This window comes from Lepidochelys kempii, chromosome 1 (assembly GCF_965140265.1).
Source record: "Lepidochelys kempii isolate rLepKem1 chromosome 1, rLepKem1.hap2, whole genome shotgun sequence".
NCBI classification, from domain to species: domain Eukaryota; kingdom Metazoa; phylum Chordata; order Testudines; family Cheloniidae; genus Lepidochelys; species Lepidochelys kempii.
The window spans coordinates 32660962-32677373 of NC_133256.1; the positions used below are offsets into that span (position 1 = coordinate 32660962).

The 16412-nt window shown below is 43.9% G+C and overlaps 1 protein-coding gene across 7 annotated transcripts in view; it reads left to right on the forward strand.

Moving 5' to 3' along the window:
- The window catches only part of DYNC2H1 (dynein cytoplasmic 2 heavy chain 1), a 407641-nt gene that overhangs the window by 154214 nt on the left and 237015 nt on the right, over positions 1-16412 (forward strand). For all 7 annotated transcript variants that reach the window (XM_073338445.1, XM_073338455.1, XM_073338435.1 and 4 more), the window contains exons 64-66: positions 2394-2492; positions 4786-4909; positions 15720-15883. In XM_073338445.1, coding sequence (XP_073194546.1) covers positions 2394-2492; positions 4786-4909; positions 15720-15883 — 387 coding nt within the window. The remainder of the gene's footprint in view (positions 1-2393; positions 2493-4785; positions 4910-15719; positions 15884-16412) is intronic.

The following is a 16412-nucleotide window of genomic DNA, read 5'->3' on the forward strand; positions in this document are numbered from 1 at the left end:
TCGTTTCGATTGCCAAGAAATATAAAAAATGGCCACATCCTGCAAACACTTTTATAGATTTATAAATTCATAATTTTAAGGCCAGAAGGGACAATTAGATTATCTAGTATGAGATGTATGACATAGAATTTCACCCAGTTACTCCTGTATTAAGCCCAATAACTTGTGCTTGACTAAAGCATATCTTCTAAAAAGGTATTTGTTCTTGATTTGAGGACTTGAAGACATCTAGACAAGGAGAATTCTCCACTTCCTTTGGTAGTTCCAGTGGTTAATCACCCTCACTATTTAAAAAAAAAAAATCTGTGCCTTATTTCAAATTTGCCTTTGTTTTGCTTTAACTTCCAGCCATCAATTCTTGTTATGCCTTTTCCCACTAGGTTAAAGAGCCTCCTAGTACCTGTTGTTTTCTTCCTATGAAAGTATTTTTACACTGTCAACATGTCACATCTCAAAAAGAAAAGGAGTACTTGTGGCACCTTAGAGACTAACCAATTTATTTGAGCATAAGCTTTCGTGAGCTACAGCTTATGCTCAAATAAAGGTGCCACAAGTACTCCTTTTCTTTTTGCGAATACAGACTAACACGGCTGTTACTCTGAAACATGTCACATCTCAGTATTCTTTTTGATCATATTTACAGAGTAAGCTCTTTAAGCTTCTAAATGTAGGTTTTTTTCTGGCCCTCGAATAATTTTTTGGCTTTTCTCTGTATCTCTCCAGTTTTTCAACATAATTTTTTAAAAATGTGGACACCAGAACTCTACAGAGTATTTCAGCAGAGGTAAAATCATGTTCCTGCTCTGAATTACTGCTTCCCTCTTTATACATCCAAGGATCACATTAGCGATGTTTGGCACAGCATCATACTGGTAGCTCATGTTGACTTGTTTTTCCACTCTGACTCCTGTTTTTTCTCAGAGTTGCTGCTTTTTCAATCACTGTTTTCTAGGATAGTCTCTCACATATTATCTCTCATGTGTTGAGGTTACTATAGTGAGTAGTTTCATCCCCTTTAAAGCAATGTGCATTTCTGCCTCTACGATTGAAATTATGACTGGCTGTTTTGTAGGCCAAGTAACCGTGGCAAATCTTGTTACTTCAGCTTCCTATTGGACACGTGCACCAAGGTCCATTTTCAATCTGGCCCTTTGTTTTTAAGATGATATACAGGATCCGAGTATTCTTTACCTCACCAAGGCAGAATCCCTGTCTCCCTTTCTTCTTGTTAATTTGTCTCCTTCAAACTCCACATTTCTCACTACATCAGACCCCAAAGTGGGATGTAGACAGAGAGCCTCATACTGAAGACTTGGTTTTATACAAACATGTTACTGGCAATATGCTAGATTCTTTCCTCCTGTAATACTGTCTAAAACAGACCAGTCTAAGAAAAGAAGAGTTCTTTGAGCTGGTTGAAATAGGGCTGGTCATGACTTTTTGAAGACAAGAGTCCAAACCTGGCTGTACCTCTCAGCAGCCACAAACTCTCCTTGCACTTAGCACAACAGCACTCTTTGAATGGTCACTGTATACTTAGGAAATGACCAGCAATTAATGTGTTGAACACTTAAGTATAAGACAATGTAGCAAGAGTTAAAATCTCAGTGTTTGGAATATATCCCATACATCTGTTTGCAGCCTTCTAGCATGGCAGACCTGGTCATAATATACATTCCAGCTTACTAATAGCTAACACAGCTTGATACCATTCTTATTCAGATAATGAAGTATGGTTTTCCACTGCAGCACCAGCTATTAGTTAAATGAGTTTTTATTAAAAGGAAAGCCTACCACATCATTAATATGAAGGTTATAATGTGATGATGAACTAGTGGTACTAATTATAATACAGAATACTACACATAATAGCGTCTGCAGAATTGTGACACTGGTTTTCTTTGTGACTATAGGCAAACAACTATCTTTACCTATTTCCTTGTCTGTAAAATTACCATAATAATACTCCTTTGTAAAGTACCCTCAGATGTACAGATGAAAAGTGCTATATTTTTGTCAGAGGGAGAAGAAAACTGTGGAGCTGAAAGGAGAAGACATACTTCTAACAAGGCACAAAGTGGTGGTAGTCGTGGATGTAGATGACAATATAGTAATAGTTCAGAGAGAGATGGAGCAGATGTGTTGAACTTCAGTGGACCCAACATCTGGGAATATAATTGTATTACAAAATATTAGTCTTCTTTCTGCCAGAATCAGTCGCTGTGGTTCTGTTATTAGGCTGCCTCCTTTGATCAAGCAGTTCCGTAATAACAACAGCTGTTGAAATTTTTGACTCTTCAGTGTTATTTATATTTTTTGGAAATGAAGAAATTTGGTAATTTCATATTTTCTTCCTAAAACCAGATGGTAGCATGTAATAATTTTTTTTTCAGAGTCGAATTTGTCCCTTTTTGATCGATCCTTCTTCAAGGGCTACAGAATGGTTGAAGACACATTTGAAAGAATCTCGCTTGGAAGTGATTAACCAACAGGTCCAGTATTTACTCTTAATCCTAGATCTTAAGTTCTGGCTGGGCTCTGCTGGCCCCAGGACCTCACAGTGTGGGTTGAGGGGAAGTGTGATGGTATTCACTGATGATGGAGCCAGGTTCTTGGAATTATATCATTTCACACAATGTTCTAGGAAGAAATAACTACATATGCTGGCTCACTCTTTCTAAAACTACTGGGAAGCCCTTTAACTATATATGTTGTACCAAAAGATTATGTAAAATTGGCAAATTCAATTCACATTTTACATACTTTTAACATTAAAAAGTTTACCTGTTTTTACAAATTTGGTGCTCTAATTTTAAAAATAAAATTGGTATTTACAGTTTTAATAGCGATGATAGGTTGACTTGAGTAGCAGAGACATCAGATTATTTAAAATTATAGGGCCAGATCCTTTACCCTGTCACCTGCTTTATATTCCTTCCACACAGAATGATTTCATAGCAGCAAGTTCTTATGATGAACTTTTCTCATGCTCTTTTAATTTTTTTTAAATAAAGATAAGGTACTTTGGGACCACATCCAAAATTTTTGACTAAAGTAGTCTCAGACTTTATTTTGAATTAATCTCTTCTTTACTAAAGATTTTCCAAAGTCCTATGATTTACTAGACAAAGCCATGTTTCATAGCTTAGATGTAAAAAAGGCTATTGGTTGTTCCCATGAAGAACTACTTACTGTAAGGCCCCGTGGGTCTAGAACTGAGACCTGTAGATCTACTAGGCTGCTGACATCGCTATACTGCCACACAGCAACAGCTGTAATCAGTACATGCTCCACTGCTCATGACCTGCTGTGGACATAAACCATGGATAGTATTGCCTTAAGGGGTCTGACAGGCAGCAACCTCATTGCTCCCGATGGGCTCTTCACCCGATATAAACACAGTGGGCATTCCAGGAATGTCCAGGCAACAGTGTGGATCTCCTCTAGCTTTCATGACCATTCCTGTTCCTTGCTCTTGAGCTCCTGGCTTTGACCTTGGCTTGATTTGGACTTCGCCTTCGAACCGGACCCTGAAACCTGACTCAGACTCTGAACCTTGGTATTGACCCTGTCCTGAAACCTGACTATGAACTCCTGCACTGCTCGCAGCTTCTGGTTTGACTTAGTTCTGACCCTGTGCCCTGACTGTCCTTGCTAGGATCCTGAGAACTATACTTGAAAGCCGTTTTGTGGTGTGGAAGAGAGAACCAAAGACCTTGCTATTTTAGGGCAGAAAGTATCTAAGCTTCACCAGATTGTGTGTGCAAGAAAGACTCAGGGTCCATTCTCCTAGAGTAGTAACAGCTTCTACAGTTTGTCTTTCCAATATGTCTAAAGATGAAATTGGAAAGGTAGCATGTCAAGTCTATGTCACTCTTCCATTATTCTTATTCTGAGACATGAGCAGATGCTCATTTTGGGAGAGCAGTGCTTGTTTTCTTGAATAGGTAGTACCTCCACTATTCAACAGTGTCAATGTCTGCTGGACTGCTACAGTGGAGAGCCACAGACGCAACTTCACAAAGGAGAAAAGAAGATTACATAATAGTTATTCCCAAATACACTGCTTCTCTGCTTTTGACTATTAGTAATGTTTCCTGGTTGTGAGCTGGTGTATTGATGCAACCGAACTGCTTTTGGCAGATGGAGCATTGCCTCAGAGTTCGCTCCCTCTGATGGGGCAGTCAGTCAGTTCCAGTTGCCTGAGTCCCCCTGGGGTATGTGGGTTTTCCCCTTATACTTTGTTGGGTCAGCTGGTCCTAGTGCTTAGGGGGTCTGGAAACTCCTTCAGTTCTTAAGTCTCTCAGGGGTTGGTAGGAGAAGGCAGGCCTGCTCACCCCACTGGGTTCCAAGTCAGGGCCCTTAAGCCTGTCTGGCTGCAGTACCTGAATTAACCCCTTGATTGCTGGGCCTGCATGGGGTATATACCCCTGACACTGGCAGTAGAGAGGTACCAAAATATAGTTAAGTGAAGATGTGTTTTGTGCTCTTGGTTGCAGATCACTTGATCTGATGTCCCTGGCATATCAGTTTTACTGCTTTAAATTCTTCAGTAACTTGCTTGGCAGGACATGCTATTCCTAGAATGCGAATATCAGAGACAAATATATTTAATGTATAACAGTTACGGGTAACTACAATACTTTTTTGATAAAAGAATCTTACGGTGTGCATCCTTAAAGAGATATAGATTCTTTGCATAATTTTTAGTATTTCCACAATTGACTAAGAAATATATTAATATTAAGAAACTAAATTAATAGGCATTAATTTTTATTTACACAGGATGCTAGCTTCATTACTGCTCTTGAGCTGGCAGTGAGATTTGGGAAAACACTTATTCTACAGGAGGTGGATGGAGTAGAGCCAGTTCTTTATCCGCTGTTAAGAAGAGATCTTGTTGCTCAAGGTAAGTACCTGACAGTTTGAGGGAGAGCTGTTTTAGATACCTGTGAATTAAATCAATGTACCTAGTACAGAATCTAATTTTTAACTTACTACTTTATAGAAACATTAATGTTGGTTAGGATCTTGCTCTTTTATGTTTACCTTCCATGACTCATGTAATGTGTGATCTGTGTTGGAAATATTTAAGTATAGTTAAAGTTCTCTCAAATAGGATAAAACCAGACACATTGAATCATTCTGAAGTTTAAGTTGATTTCCGAGTCATACTTTGAAGCACATGCTTTTGTTTGGGATCTCTAACCCTTACAGAGTCCAAAAATTAAGTGCCTTAACCTAGGGCTGGAAATCAGCTTTTTAGATTGTTAGCATTGCTGTTTCTTTTTAATTTTATTAGATAACTGCAGAAAAAGAGAAACATCAAAATGAGGATGGAGCGGGAAAATAGTTATCCACAGGCTGTGAGGTCCAGTGAGCTGATGGGATAAAGTGCAAGAAAAACTGATATACATAGTATATTCAGGAAGATAGCCAAGGCCAAAAAAGAAGAACAGCTAACCAAAGAATCAAAAAGTAATAGCAAGAGTTTTTAAAAGTACATCAGAAACAGGAAGCCTGCTAAACAACCAGAGGGGCTACTGGACTATCGAGATGCTAAAGGAGCACTAAAGGATGATATGGCCATTACAGAGAAACTAAATGAATTCTTTGCATTGGTCTTCATGGCTGAGGATGTGAGGGAAATTCCCAAACCTGAGCCATTCTTTTTAGGTGACAAATCTCAGGAACTGTCCTAGATTGAGGTGTCATTAGAGGAGATTTTGGAACAAATTGATAAATTAATCAGTAATAAATCACCAGGACCAGGTGGTATTCACCCAAAAGTTCTGAAGGAACTCAAATGTGAAATCGCAGAACTACTAATTATGGTTCTTCGAGTGTTTGCTCATGTCAGTTCCATTTTAGGTAGTGTACACCAATGTGCACAGTTGCTGGAGATGCCTGCCTTAGCAGTAGCGGTAGGGCGCTGTAGTGGCGCTCCCATGCTGCAGCATATCAGGCGCCGGCGGCCCTGTGCCCCCTCAGTTCCTTCTTACCGCGTGTGGTGGTTAGTCAGAGCACCTTCCTTGCGTAGCAAGGGCTAGCGGTTTTCTTCTTGTCCAACTTCATGCCTTAGGGCCTTCTGCAAATAGTAAGTTGATAGTGTTAGTCAAGTAGCTGTTAAGTATAGTTGCTAGTTAACAGTTAGAGTCTCAGGCGTCGGTCTCCCTCGTCCAAGTGGTCCCCTCGACGTCGGCCACCATCTAGGAGGGGCCTTTCGGGGTCTTGGCGCCAGTCTCGCTTGCCCTGGTACCGGTCCTTAGACAAGTGGCGTTACTTCTCATCTCCCCAGCATTTGTCCACCAGGGTCAGCAGACAGATGCAGGCCTTATTGGCCCCTCCCTCGTATCCAGAGGGGCAGTGGTTGGGATCAGACCGGAACTTCAGCCCATCGCCCAGAACGGTCGACTTGCCACCAACAGGGGAGTCCGGAGTGGCACCGGTATTGGTGCCAGTGCAACAAGGACAGTAGACTCCCCAGTGGCAGTACTGGGACCAGTGTTGGGTGCCGATGGTACCGGTTCAGTATTCTCAACCGTCCCTGGCCGCATCAAACAAGCTGACTGCTGCACCGCCAGCACCACCATCAGAGTATGGTGCCGAGGCAGCGCACCAAACCCCGACACTGAGGGAGCCCTCCCCCAAGAAAGAGGGGGACAGCACCATTCCGGAGGCAGTGCAATCGTTGTCCCCAGACGAGGCAGTAGCCAGTCCCTCCCATCCTAGCAGTCCTCCGGATGATTTAAAGACCACCAGGCTCTCCTTAAACAGGTGGCGGAGAATCTGTTCCCTACAGATTGAAGAGGTGACTGAAGAAAGTGACGACCTCTTCAACATCATCTCAGCCACCACTCCAGCAAAGATAGCCTTGCCCATAGAATCATAGAATCATAGAAACAGAGAATATCAGGGTTGGAAGGGACCTCAGGAGGTCATCTAGTCCAACCCCCTGCTCAAAGCAGGACCAATCCCCGACTAAATCATCCCAGCCAGGGCTTTGTCAAGCCTCACCTTAAAAACTTCTAGGGAAGGAGATTGTACCACCTCCCTAAGTAACACATTCCAGTGTTTCACCACCCTCGTCATGAAAAAGTTTTTCCTAATATCCAACCTAAATCTCCCCCACTGCAACTTGAGACCATTACTCCTTGTTCTGTCATCTGCTACCACTGAGAACAATCTAGAGCTATCCTCTTTGGAACCCGCTTTCAGGTAGTTGAAAGCAGCTATCAAATCCCCCCTCATTCTTCTCTTCTGCAGACTAAACATCTCCAGTTCCCTCAGCCTCTCCTCATAAATCATGTGTTCCAGTCCCCTAATCATTTTTGTTGCCCTCCGCTGGACTCTTTCCAATTTTTCCACATCCTTCTTGAAGTGTGGGGCCCAAAACTGGACACAGTACTCCAGATGAGGCCTCACCAATGTCGAATAGAGGGGACCGATCACGTCCCTCGATCTGCTGGCAATGCCCCTACTTATACATCCCAAAATGCCATTGGCCTTCTTGGCAACAAGGGCACACTGTTGACTCATATCCAGCTTCTCGTCCACTGTAACCCGTAGGTCCTTTTCTGCAGAACTGCTGCCGAGCCATTCAGTACCTAGACTGTAGCGGTGCATGGGATTCTTCCATCCTAAGTGCAGGACTCTGCACTTGTCCTTGTTGAACGTCATCAGATTTCTTTTGGCCCAATGCTCTAATTTGTCTAGGGCCCTCTGTATCCTATCCCTACCCTCCAGTGTATCTACCACTCCTCCTAGTTTAGTGTCATCTGCAAACTTGCAGAGGGTGCAATCCACACCGTCCTGCAGATCATTTATGAAGATATTGAACAAAACCGGCCCTAAGACCGACCCTTGGGGCACTCCACTTGATACCGGCTGCCAACTAGACATGGAGCCATTGATCACTACCCGTTGAGCCCGACAATCTAGTCAGGTTTCTATCCACCTTATAGTCCATTCATCCAGCCCATACTTCTTTAACTTACTGGCAAGAATACTGTGGGAGACCGTGCCAAAAGCTTTGCTAAAGTCAAGGAAGAACACTGCTTTCCCCTCATCCACAGAGCCAGTTATCTCTTCATAGAAGGCAATTAGGTTAGTCAGGCATGACTTGCCCTTGGTGAATCCATGCTGACTGTTCCTGATCACTTTCCTCTCCTCTAAGTGCTTCAGAATTGATTCCTTGAGGACCTGCTCCATGATTTTTCCAGGGACTGAGGTGAGGCTGACTGGCCTGTAGTTCCCAGGATCCTCCTCCTTCCCTTTTTTAAAGATGGGCACTACATTAGCCTTTTTCCAGTCATCTGGGACCTCCCCCGATCGCCATGAGTTTTCAAAGATAATGGCCAATGGCTCTGCAATCACATCGTCAACTCCTTTAGCACTCTCGGATGCAGTGCATCTGGCCCCATGGACTTGTGCTCGTCCAGCTTTTCTAAATAGTCCCGAATCACTTCTTTCTCCACAGAGGGCTGGTCACCTCCTCCCATGCTGTGCTGCCCAGTGCAGCAGTCTGGGAGCTGACCTTGTTCGTGAAGACAGAGGCAAAAAAAGTATTGAGTACATTAGCTTTTTCCACATCCTCTGTCATGAGGTTGCCTCCCTCATTCAGTAAGGGGCCCACACTTTCCTTGTCTTTCTTCTTGTTGTTAACATACCTGAAGAAACCCTTCTTGCTACTCTTAACATCTCTTGCTAGCTGCAACTCCAGATGTGATTTGGCCTTCCTGATTTCACTCCTGCAAACCCGAGCAATATTTTTATACTCATCCCTGGTCATTTGTCCAATCTTCCACTTCTTTTAAGCTTCTTTTTTGTATTTAAGAGCAGCAAGGATTTCACTGTTAAGCCAAGCTGGTGGCCTGCCATATTTACTATTCTTTCTACACATTGGGATGGTTTGTCCCTGTAACCTCAATAAGGATTCTTTAAAATACAGCCAGCTCTCCTGGACTCCTTTCCCCCTCATGTTATTCTCCCAGGGGATCTTGCCCATCAGTTCCCTGAAGGAGTCAAAGTCTGCTTTTCTGAAGTCCAGGGTCTGTATTCTGCTGCTCTCCTTTCTTCCTTGTGTTAGGATCCTGAACTCGACCATTTCATGGTCACTACCTCCCAGGTTCCCCTCCACTTTTGCTTCCCCTACTAATTCTTCCCGGTTTGTGAGCAGCAGGTCAAGAAGAGCTCTGCCCCTAGTTGGTTCCTCCAGCACTTGCACCAGGAAATTGTCCCCTAGCACCATCTACCCAGAGGTGCTCAAGTTAGCCAAGTCTGTGTGGCAAACCCCTCATCTATTCTGTACCTCAAAAAAGGTGGAAAAGAAATACTGTGTCCCTGCAAAGGGCTTTGAATATCTGTAAGCTCACCCCCCACACCCCATGGCATCCCTGGTCTTGTCCACGGTGAGCGAAAGGGACAGACAGGGCCATCCCAGCAGAACGCCCAAAAATAAAGAGGCAAAGAGACTGGACTTATTTGGGAGGAAAGTTTATTCGACGGCCAGCTTACAGTTCCGGGTCTCCAATCACCAAGCTCTGTTAGGGGGTTATAACTTTAACCTGTGGGACTCCCTAAATAAGTTCATGGAGGCCCTCCCATAGGATCATGCCCAAGGGTGCTCCACCTTGCTGAGCAAAGGCACAGCGGTAGCCCCCGGAGTCCTCCAGATGGCCTGGGATGCGACAGCAGTGACCATGCAACGCAGCGCTTGGCTGCAGGCTTCTGGGCTGTCCCAGGAGATACAGACCACAATACAAGACCTGCCATTCAAGGGTTTGGGGCTTGTTTCTGAGCTAACTGACTCTAGGCTCCATGGGCTCAAGAACTCCCGAGCCACCCTCTGTTCCTTGGGTTTGCACACCCTGCAGCAGTCCAGGAAACTGTTCCGCCCTCTGCCTCCCCCTCCTCTGAAGCAGTCTCGGTCCTGGGGAGCTCCCAGATCTGGCTTCTACAGGAGGAATGACAAGGATAAAGGGCCTGAGCGGTGCTACCTATCTGCCTTCTGCTCATCTGCGCAGGCTGACCCTCCCAAGAGTCAGGGAGGCCAGAAACAATCATTTTGAGGATGTGCTCGAGGACAGTTCCCCAGCCAATGCACCGCGTCCACCCTTCCTTTTCCTCAACCGCATCTGCCCTCTCCAGTCGGTCTGGTCCCGGGTCATCTCAGACCGGTGGGTGCTAGACACGGTCTCTTCAGGCAACACCCTGCAGTTTGCAGCTGACTGTCCTTTCCACCACCCTTTCCTGTCCCCCTTCAGGGACCCCTCTCATGAGCAACTTCTCGTACAGGAGGTCGAAAACTTCCTACGCCTGGGAGCAGTGGAAACAGTCCTGTGGAACATGGAAGCCAGAGGATTTTGCTCCCATTACTTCCTAATTATGAAGGCAAAAAGGGGCCTCAAACCCAGCCTAGACCTGCATTGCCTCAACAAGTCTCTCAAGAAGTTGAAGTTTCGCATGGTCTCCCTAGTCTCCATCATTCCCTCCCTGGATCTGGGAGACTGGTACACCGCCCTAGAATTGAAGGACGCATACTTCCACATCTCCATCTGCCTGGACACCGGCTCTTCCTCCATTTTACATTGGGCGGGTGCCATTTCCAGTTTATGGCATTGCCCTTTGGTCTCTCGTCATTCCCAAGGGTATTCACAAAATGCATAGCGCCAGTGGCTGCTTACCTGAGACATTGAGGGGTCCAGATATAGCTGTACCTTGATGACTGGTTGTTAAAGGGACGGTCCCCGGATCAGGTACGGAGGCATCGTGACCTGGTATGTTCCACTTGTCATGACCTGGGGTTGATTATAAATGAGAAAAAGTCAATCCTAAACCCAGTACAATGCATAGAATTCATTGGGGCAGTCCTCGACTCCACTCTGGCCAGGGCCTTCCTCCTTGATGCTCGGTTCCGGGCTATGCAGACTTCATTGCGAGCCTGCAGGCCCACCTACTCACCGCCGCCCACATGTGCCTGAGACTGCTCGGCCACATGGCGGCATGTACTTACGTGATCCGGCATGCGCATCTCCGCCTCAGACCCCTTCAAGCATGGCTAGAGTCGGCCTATGTCCCCAACTGCCACAGCATGGACAAGGTGGTCAGGATCCCGGACGAAGTACTCTTATCCCTTGCCTGGTTGCAGGATCCTGCATCGGAGCCGAAGGGAGTTCCCTTTGTGACCCTGGCCTCGTCGGTGACCCTGGTCTCCAACACCTCAGACCTGGGATGGGGAGCGAACTTGGGTGCTCTCAGCTCTCAAGGTCACTGGTCCAGTCGCGATCGCACTCTACATATCAGTGTCAGAGAGCTCAGGGTGGTTTGACTGGCCTGCTAAACCTTTCTTCCTCAGATTCAAGACAGGGTGGTTCAGGTCCTGATGGACAATACGGCTACAGTCTTCTATATCAGCAGGCAGGGCGGAGCCAGGTCATGCCCTCTGCCAGGAAGCCTTCTGGCTTTGGGACTTTTGCCTGGAGCACAATGTCCATCTCATAGCCGCTCACCTTCCAGGGATCAGGAACAGGATGAAAGGTTGCGCTGTATCCACTCAAAGAATTTCTTCTTGGATCACCGCCTGTATTCGCTTCTGCTATGACCAAGTGAAGGTGCTGCCTCTGGCGATTGTCATGGCCCACTCTACCAGGGCACAGGCCTCCTCGCCAGCTTTTCTGGCCCATGTGTCTATCCAGGACATCTGCAGAGCAGCCACCTGATCCTCTGTCCATACTGTTATGTCCCACTGTGCGCTGACCCAGAAGCCCGGGAGAATGCTGGCTTTGGCAGGGCAATACTGCAAGCTGCTAAACTGTGAACTCTGAGCTCACCTCTGTGGATACTGCTTGTGAGTCACCTAAAATGGAATTGACATGAGCAAGCCCTCAAAGAAGAAAAAAGGTTACCTCCTTTCGTAACTGTTGTTCTTCGAGATGTGTTGCTCATGTCCATTCCATTTCCCGCCCTCCTACCTCGCTGTCGGAGTCGCCGGCAAGAAGGAACTGAGGGGGCACAGGTCTGGCAGCACCTGATACACCACTGTATGGGAGCGCCACTACAGGGGGCGCCACAGCTGGCCCTCTACAGATACCACTAAGGCAGAAATATCTGGCAACTGTGCACATAGACGCATGCACATTTAAAGTGGAATGGACATGAGCAACACATCTCGAAGAACAACAGTTACGAAAGGTAGGTAACTGGTTTATGTAACCTATCATTTAAATCTGTTTCTGTACCAAATGACTGGAGGATAGCTAATATAATGCCCATTTTTAAAAAAGGCTCCAGAGGTGATCCTGGCAATTACAGGCCAGTAAGCCTGACTTCAGTACCAGGTAAATTGGTTGAAACTATAGTAAAGAACAGAATTGTCAGACACACAGATACAGATAATTTTGTTGGGGAAGAGTCAACATGGTTTTTGTAAAGGGAAATCATGCCTCACCAATTTACTAGAATTCTTTGAGGGGGTCAACAAACGTGCACAAGGGGGATCCAGTGGATATAGTGTACTTAGATTTTCAGAAAACCTTTGACAAGGTCCCTCACCAAAGGCTCTTAAGCAAAGTAAGCTGTCATGGGATAAGAGGGAAGGTCCATTCATGGATTGATAACTGGTTAAAAGATAGGAAACAAAGGGTAGGAATAAATGGTCAGTTTTCAGAATGGAGAGAGGTAAATAGTGGTGTCCCCCCAGGGGTCTGTACTGGGACCAGTACTATTCAACATATTCATAAATGGTCTGGAAAAAGGGGTAAATAGTCAGATGGCAACAATTGCAGGTGATACAAAACTACTCAAGATAGTTAAGTCCAAAGCAGACTGCGAAGAGCTACAAAGGATCTCACAAAACTAGGAGACTGGGGAACAAAATAGCAGATGAAATTCAATGGTGATAAATGCAAAGCTCACGAAAGCTCATGCTCAAATAAATTGGTTAGTCTCTAAGGTGCCACAAGTACTCCTTTTCTTTTTGCAAATACAGACTAACACGGCTGTTACTCTGAAAAATGCAAAGTAATGCACATTGGAAAACATAATCCCAACTATAAATATAAAATGATAGGGTCTAAATTAGCTGTTACCACTCAAGAGAGAGATCTTGGAGTCATTGTGCATAGTTCTCTGTAAACATCCACTCAATGTGCAGCAGCAGTCAAAAAGGCTAACAGAATATTGGGAATCATTAAGAAAGGGATAGATAAAAAGACAGAAAATATCATATTCCCTCTATATAAATCCATGGTATGCCCACATCTTGAATACTGCGTGCAGATGTGGTCGTCCCATCTCAGAAAAGATATATTGGGATTAGAAAAGGTTCAGAAAAGGGCAACAAAACTGATTAGGGGTATGGAACAGCTTCTGTATTAGGAGAGATTAATAGGATTGGACGATTAAGGGGGGATATGATAGAGGTCTATAAAATCATGACTGTTGTGGAGAAAGCACATAAGGAAATGTTATTTACTCCCTCTCATAACACAAGAACTAGGGGTCACCAAATGAAATGAATAGGCATCAGGTTTAAAAGAAACAAAAGGAAGTATTTCATCACACAATGCCCAGTCAACCTGAGGAATTCTTTGCCAGAGGATGTTGTGAAGGCCAAGACTATCACAGGGTTCAAAAAAGAACTAGATAAATTAATGGAGGATAGGTCCATCCATGGCTTTTAGCCAGGATGGGCAGGAGTGGTGTCCCTAGCCTCTATTTGCCAGAAGCTGGGAATGGGCAATGGGATGGATCACTTGATGATTACCTGTTCTGTTCATTCCCTCTGGGCATCTGCCATTGGCCACCGTCGGAATACAGAATTCTGGGCTAAATGGACCTTTGGTCTGACCCAGTATGGCTGTTCTTATAGCGCTTTGTTTTGAGTCAGTTTAAAAGAATGATTTACAACTTTTCTTGACTTGTTAATAAAAAAAGGGGTTTGATATATTGCAGTTACTTTGTACTTGTACTATTACAGATACTATTTTTGATTGGACATTTTTACAACAGAGGCCTGAAAGATATGTTGGTCTCTGGTGAAGAATCTAAACACAGCCTTCACCAACGGCAATCTAGTAACAGATTCCTATGTAGGGCTACTTTGACTCTTTTCTCCTACCCCTGAAAATACAGAGGTACCTGAGTGTACTGTCCCATTGCAATTTCTTCTCCGCTCCTCTGTTGCTTCCAGAAGGCAATAATTTGTGCAATCCCTTTACCAGATGTAGATTGTTTCCCTTCCCATGCACCCTGCCAAATCCGCTGATTTGTACATTTCATGGCAAAATCAAGTCTTTGCCCCCACTCTGCCCTCTCCTTATTCACCTGCTTCTGAGGGAAAGTAGAAGTCACGCTACATCTGCTTTCTCCCCACATCCAAAGTAGTGGTCTGTAGGCTAACCAGTGAGATAGTGATAAGCCTTGTATCCCCTCTTTTCTCTGGGTGGCCACATTAGGTTGGTCCACAATTGGATCTCATATCAGGAACCTTCTGATTGTTATAGGTATAGACAGAGATTTCAGTAATGTACATTTACAGCTGCGTTAATTAACTGTTTCTTGCATATTGTGTTTAAACTGAATATATTTCGTGAAAAAACCACCTGTAGTGATTAATGGAATACTTCTTACCTTCATAGTCTGATAATTTGGTACACAGCATCTTCAGTTTCAAACTGTGCATTTTTACATAAACCTACAACAGAGAGTGGTAGAAATCATATTGGAACTACTAATATTACACAGCGCCAATAGGTTTCGCCTGAAGACTTTCCACAGACAATGTGGCCAGGTTCACTGGTAAAATCCTATTGCTTTCCACCACTCCCAGAAACACAAAATGAGTTTTAACCCATTTTAACTAGCCAATTAAGCTGGGTTTATACCTGCTGTGCATTTCTAGAATGGTGCATATCTCAGTACTGTTACAAGTAATGTGCCTCAAATTGTAGGAGTCAGTCCTCAGATGTTTTGAACGTGGCTTCAGCACCAGAGGAAGAAAGGAAGGGATCCTGGGTCAGATGTGGGGCGGGACGGGGAGGGGGTGGGTGGGAAGGGAGAGGAGAATGACCCCTAGAACAAGTTACAGTAGCCTTAGGGCTGCTCTAATTTACATCAGCTGTGAGCATTTCAGGGGCCCAAGATAGGCAAAGTGCCCATGTTATGCCCCCACCTACCCTCCCATGTGTCCCAAATGCCTCCTTTCTGGGCTGGGGAGTCAGTGAATATAAACCACCAGAGGATTCCTCTCTTGTAGGAAGAATCCTCAGCTGTGCAACTTGGAATGATTTTAAGTACACTTTGCATCACTCGCAGCAATTCAAAGAAGATTTAACCTGGCTGAGGCTCTGACTATTATTATTATTACTTTACCTCTAATGTAATTTTTTTGCCATTTATGCTTTTTCATTTACTTTTTTGTATTTGGATAATTAAAGCAGACTGGTCTGAGTCTTTTTAGTATCTGGTTCTAATGCACTTCTACAATGCTGCTGTATTTTTGTTTCCAACAATATAGGGGAAAGCTAATCTCATAAAAATCTTTTAATTTATTTTTTATAATATTTATTAACATGGTTTTGTTAGTTTTATAAGACTATTTCCTTTAAACTAAACCTAAAATTTGGTTCTCAAGTTTTTTCACATGGTGGGTATTTATTTTCAGACAATTCTGGAATTTCCTTATCAAACTTAGGATAATTTGTATGTATTTTTAATAGGACCACGATATGCTGTACAAATAGGTGACAAAATTATTGACTATAATGAAGAATTCCGCCTATTTCTGTCAACGCGAAACCCAAATCCCTTTATTCCACCTGATGCAGCTTCTATTATTACTGAAGTTAACTTTACTACAACAAGAAGTGGTTTAAGAGGACAGGTAGGCATTTAACATTTCTTATAATAAAATAATGATAATAAATTAATAGACATTGGGCTGCATTCATCTCTGGAAACACCTTGACTTCTGACAACACAGACCTGGCAGAGGCCCCCATTGACAGAATATAGCTGCAATCTCCGATCTGTTGTAGGGACTAGGAGGTTATAATGCATCAAAAAAGTTTAAACAATAAAATCATTATTAAAATAATTAAATTAAAATTGTAGCTCTTTTTTTTATGTACCTTACAATCAAATCATAGACTGGCAGGTGTAACAGTCTTCATCCATCTTACACCTACTGAAATAAGTAGAAGTTCTCCATTGACTTTAACTGAGTCAGATTAAGCCCTAAATTATTAGTTACATTTGTAAGCGCATTCATGGTGCTTTTGAAATTTTAGCAAAACAGTTCTCCAGACTTCTATCCTTGCCAAACTGTACTCCCAGTCTCAAAATACTTTGCCTTGTGGTGGAGCAGAGGTCCATGAAATCTAAAGGCTGAATGTGTTAGGTCTTCCACCAAA